General features: G+C 35.6%; 1 protein-coding gene and 1 non-coding gene across 2 annotated transcripts; both read right to left on the bottom strand.

Annotated features, from left to right (window-relative positions):
• Positions 1-2,019: 2,019 nt before the first annotated feature.
• LOC18054786 (probable sugar phosphate/phosphate translocator At5g25400) lies at positions 2,020-3,143 on the bottom strand. The gene is given in 2 exon segments (XM_006450402.2): positions 2,020-2,090; positions 2,093-3,143. Coding segments are annotated over 2 exon segments (1,122 nt in total).
• Positions 3,144-5,391: 2,248 nt separating this feature from the next.
• LOC112096001 lies at positions 5,392-5,469 on the bottom strand. Its single transcript, XR_002904161.1, has one exon. It is a non-coding gene; the product is annotated as a small nucleolar RNA snoR28 (small nucleolar RNA).
• Positions 5,470-5,804: the final 335 nt, after the last annotated feature.

Below are 5,804 nucleotides of genomic sequence, written 5' to 3'. Positions count from 1 at the left end.
ATGAACCAATGTAATTGCCAATGCTTTGCAGGATGCTATCGGATTGGAAACCCAATGGCAGGTTGTAAATTTGGACCCAAAAGGTAGTAAAGAACAAAGGGATATTTTGGGGTTGCTCATCAGCACCTAATCTGTGAACAAGGAGGATGTGTTGGTCAAAAGTCCATGGCCCGGAATCGAGAATCCTCCTTACATCAATTTCATGAAAAAATTGAAATAAGAACAGCGTAGGAGATAACTCTTTGATGCACACACCCTTTCCCGGCCTCCATAAGGCCGCCATAGTGTTCTTCATTGCAACGAAATTGATCACCTTATCAGTTAAAAAGCGTCCCACAAGACAATATCGAGAATCAATTTTGACCCTCCCATTATCTTCGTCCTCCTCTCCAGCCACCTCAAGACCACCCTCCTCCTCTTCATCTATTTGCAGCCGTGCACATTCTCTCTGTAAATCAGTTGCTCTTTGGTTACTCGATCCAGCCATAGAGGGACGAGGGAGCAAGGTCTGAGAAGACGAGAAGAAATCAGAGCCAACTTAGAGCCAAAAACAAACTTGTCAGAGAGACAAGACGAAACAAACTTGCCAAAAGACAAGACTAGCATGCATTCTAGCTTTAAAAAGCACTAAATAAATATAAATTGAAAGAAGCGATCACCTCACAGATGATCAAATTCAGCTTTCGGTAATTACTGTAAAACATAAAAAAAAACCATGAGGGAACGTAGATTAGAACAACTGAACAAATAAAGCGGGTGTAAATAGTTATTATGGATTTTCTAATATTATTTAAAGGGGTACACGCAATAAAGGGCTTTCAGTAGAATGTTATGGGTGCCGACGGCCAATAGCTCCACTCTTTTTAATTAGACTAAAACACTGGTCCTAATTGTTTCGATGAGGCCCAAATTCATTTCAGTAATAAAGCCTATTTCCCAACACCAGCAGCCACCCAAAAGCTACGGCATAACAATTATTATTTTTTTTGAATGAAGGCATAACAATTATTTTTTTTTTTGAATGAAGGCATAACAATTATTATTTTTTTTGAATGAAGGCATAACAATTATTTGATTTCGAGTTATGTATGTATAAATTATCATACGTATTGCAACTCCTTTTTTTTTTCTTTTTTTTTTCGGGGCGGCAATCCTAACGTGTAATTTTTACGTGCATGGAATGTGATAAAGATACATGGGACGATTTTGATTTAAAAGTAATAAACTTATTTTGGTGCCTTGCCTGTTTTATTGAAAGAGGTTGGTGCCTTCAACTAGGGGGATGATTTAGAAACTTTATTAATAGCTAGGGAGTGATATAAATTTTAAAATATTGACCATAATGTCAAAATTTGTTTTAAATAATTACCTCCACCCAAATATAATTTTTTTTTTATAAAATGAATAGGAAATTAAAAGAAAATTATTTTTGAGTGGGGTCAGCTGCCCCCAAACCCTCGAATGTACACGTGCCTCTGCCTACAACACATCATGATTTCATATATTGGTCTGGTTGTTTATCATCATTTCACATTGCTATAACTTGTAGGAAAGGGAAGGGAAGCGATATCTCTCATAGCTGCTATAGTTAGCAGTTGCCACTATAAATACATCTATACTCAAAACTGAAAGAGTATCATGCATAGATATGAAAATAATTAATTACACTGTCAATCGAAACAATAAGGAATAAATAAGCATTAAAACTCCATTAATGAAAGAAGTAGCACCTACAAACACATAAATAGTTAAAATGAAAGAGCAAAAAGACGACAAAAAGCTGCGAGGCATTTGAGGCTCAACAAGACGTGAATCTCAAATCCCTATTACTATAAAGCAACGAGAATAATAACTAGCATAGGAAATCGAAACTGAAACCTAAGAGCAGAAAGAAACCAATGCCCTCAGTTTCTTTGCCCAAATTCGAAACCCTTTTCTTCATCATCCACCTCTTGCATACACTCTTATTTTCATCATAGTTTATTCTGTTGAATTCATTTCCTAAATTAACCCTTCAAATTAATCCTGAGATTCGTTCCTATTGGTAGATCCACCTCCTTCACCATCCCTCTCCTCTAACACCTTCCCAGCTCCTCATCAGCCTGTTGAGCCTTCTTCTGCGCCTCCTTAGCCTTCAATGCCAGCAATTTCGAGATACTGTAATACGCAACACCCGAAAAGGCGAGACCATATCCAAACAGATTAATGGGGGTGATAGTGTCCTTAATCGCAGACCACGAAAAGGCGATCAACAACCAATCCTTAACCACACCAGCCACATTCATAGTCAAAGGAGAGGTCTTCCCAACAAGCAAGAACACGGCAAGATTCAAAGCGAAGGCACAAAGCGAATTAGTTCCGAAGATCTCGAAGTCAAAATGGAAACTCGACGTCTCCCTCAAAATGGGCAACTCCACAAAGATCCAAGGCACAAGCAAGAAAACCAAACAACAAGGGGCAACATAATACAAAGACGTAATAGGATTCAAAGCGATCCCTTTAGATGTAAGCAAGATTTGAATCATTACCAACCTCGTCGCCTCAAAAGCGACGGCACCCAGTTGCAAGACGACTCCCCAGGAGTCAAATTTGGCCTCCCCGTAAGCGGCAATGGCGACGCCGACGGAGATCGAGACCATGTTACACATAGTGTCACTCTTAAAGGACTCCTTTTTAAACGTGACCCCGATAGAGTACACGGCGACGGGCATAAGGGCTTTGAGCATTTGGATAAAGGAGACGGAGAGGTAAATGTAAGCGGAGTTGGAGAGCCAGAGGCTGAGGGAATACAAAGCGCCGATGGGGACGACGGAGGAAAGGAAGAGACAGCGAGACATGGTGACGGGTTCGACGAATTTGAAGACTTTGATGAGGAGGAAAGCGAGGGTGCCGCAAAAGAACATGTGGATCATCGTTAGAGAGATGGGGAACTGGTTAATGGTATTGCCCTTGCATGGTTTATTATTACCACTTATGCATCTCAAACGGTAACGCCTTCCACAGGCTGCTCCGTTGCCCCACAAGCTTCCACAGGCTGCCCCGTTGTCCCACAAGCATTCACCCACTGCGACAAACAAGTTCCCCGGTGGGAACTGTTCTTGTCCGTTGCCGTTGCACCTAGTTGCTGCATGCCAAAAAAACATTACTATGAGCGTGCATGTTTCGCCACGTTCATGCAGATTAATTAATGATTAGCTGTACATATATATATATAAATGATTCATGTATATGATTTTTACTCACGTAGATATGGTGGATGATAAGCGGTAACAGTGCCAAAACCCGCGAACACGAAGCTTAATTCTGTGCTTAATAAACTTAATATGATTGTAAACACTGAGAGTACCGCCATATGGTAATTAATCAGTGTGCAAAATGAGGGACTTAATTTTAATTGGTTAGTTTAATTTTGCTAGCTATATGATATAAGCTAATTGTAAGCTGCCCTATTTATAGACATGGAATCGCGTCTCTTGAGTATGAACGAATTTATTCAAGTTAGATTTTAGTTATCTTATCGGTGTTGATGGGCTATTTCCAAAAGTTAAAAGGGTTCATGTCTAAGTTTGACTAATTAAAATCCCAATTTTCTTCTAGAGGAATGGTGTCATGGATTCTTGTTATATATATAAATGATTCATGTATATGATTTTTACTCACATAGATATGGTGGATGATAAGCGGTAGCATTGCCAAAACCCGCGAACGCGAAGCTTAATTATGTGCTTAATAAACTTAATATGATTGTAAACACTGAGATTACCGCCATATGGTAATTAATCAGTGTGCAAAATGAGGGACTTAATTTTAATTGGTTAGTTTAATTTTGCTAGCTATATGATATAAGCTAATTGTAAGCTGCCCTATTTATAGACATGGAATCTCGTCTCTTGAGTATGAACGAATTTATTCAAGTTAGATTTTAGTTATCTTATCGGCGTTGATGGGCTATTTCCAAAAGTTAAAAGGGTTCATGTCTTAAGTTTGACAATAATTAAAATCCCAATTTTCTTCTAGAGGAATGGTGTCATGGATTCTTGATGAAGTGGACCACTTTAATTTGAAAAGTAATATTTAACGGCCAGCTTCCTACGGCGCGTATATTAAGCTATTAGTTGTTTGATAAACATTCAAGTAGTTAAACAATTCTTAATTTTTTTTTTACAGAACTCCAATTGAAATTATATTATTTTGTATTTGTCAATTTTTATCTTCAAATAATGTCTTTGTGAAACGACAATTTTATTTTTATGATGTCAGCGAAGTTCTAACAGTGTTATAACGAAAGTGGACCAGTAAAAAAAAATATTAACTTCAAATGGAGCGCTGTCAAAAAAAAATTTGTGTATTTTTTAAAAAAAATTAGAAAAAAAGATGGTCGGTGGATAATTACCCTTAATTATATTAAAGAACTAAATTATATTTTTGGGATATAATCATGTTTTATCTTTGTTTATTTGATAATATTCAAATTAAAAATCTGCATTTTTTTATTCATAATAATTAGAGGATTATGTTTTTTTAATAAAAAAGAAACAAAAATGATTACACCACGGTTTTCGCTTTTGTTTTTATTACTTTTGTTTTCTTGGTGATGTAAAAGGGAAGTAGCTGAGACAGAAAAAGACAGGAATCGAGAGGATTAGAGGTCAAATTCTTTTCCAACCTACTATACCTTAGGGCCCGTTCGGTATTGTTTCTGAATTTATATATTTTGAGAATAAAAATAAAAATAAAAATAAAAATAATATTTTGCAGTTGCTGTATTTTGAATTTAAGTATGATTTGATATCATTTTTTATGTCCTGTATTTTAAAACTAAAAACAGTAATATGCGTTCGGTAAGCGAAAATAATAAAAATAGAGAATATGCGTTGGGTAATACTTTTTTCAAAAACAGTTTTTACTATGCATTTACGTCATATTTATAGTTATAAAATAATTATTTAGCTAATACATACACAAATACAACATAATAATTTTAAAAAATTATTATAAAAAAAATTACATGATAAAGTTTTAGAATTAACATTAATTAAAAAAAAATTGCATTATTTTTACACCATAATTAAAATATATATTACAACACATGATTTAAACAAAATAATTATAAAACCACCAATCATAAGGTCACAGCATGCAACAATAATAAATGTCAGTATGGCTGCCAACTCATAAGCTGGGGATGGTCCAGTATGTAAATTCTTTCCATCTTCATCTGAATCAGAGTCAGCAGCCTTGCTGCATTTCCAGTCTTCATCACTGTCAGCATCTTCAACTTTCTACCAAATGAGAACGTCCACTCGTAAATTCAATAGAACAACCACATTTGCATGATTCAGAATCCCTAATTAATGCTTCTAATTTTGAAATGCTTACCTATTCTTTATCAATATCAGCTATACGCTTGAAACTATGCCAATGTATGTCATACTCATATTCACATAAGAAAGCATCATCCCCTTGATCATTGGCCTTGGCAAAATCTTTTGGATTCATGACAGAGCAATGCCTGATGATGGATTCCATCTGCAGTGATACGCAGTATTAAAGTTACAAGCTTTAATATGAAAATTCTTGCTTTTCTTGAATAAGGATCCTGAGTTCTAAGTAACTAATATTAAAGTTACAAGCTTTAATATGAAAATTCTTGCTTTCTATGCGGGCAATATTTTTGAAGTGACAGACAATAAATTCAAATTGTGAATTCCATCCAAAGCAATAAATTGAAATTACAGATTGTTTGACTGAATTCTATCCAGGGCAAAACTTGAAAAATCTTTATTTCTCTCTAATAACAAAAG

Source organism: Citrus clementina, unplaced genomic scaffold (assembly GCF_000493195.1).
Source record: "Citrus clementina cultivar Clemenules unplaced genomic scaffold, Citrus_clementina_v1.0 scaffold_1, whole genome shotgun sequence".
In the NCBI taxonomy this organism is placed as follows: domain Eukaryota; kingdom Viridiplantae; phylum Streptophyta; class Magnoliopsida; order Sapindales; family Rutaceae; genus Citrus; species Citrus x clementina.
This window is presented reverse-complemented; position numbering and strand designations above follow the sequence as displayed.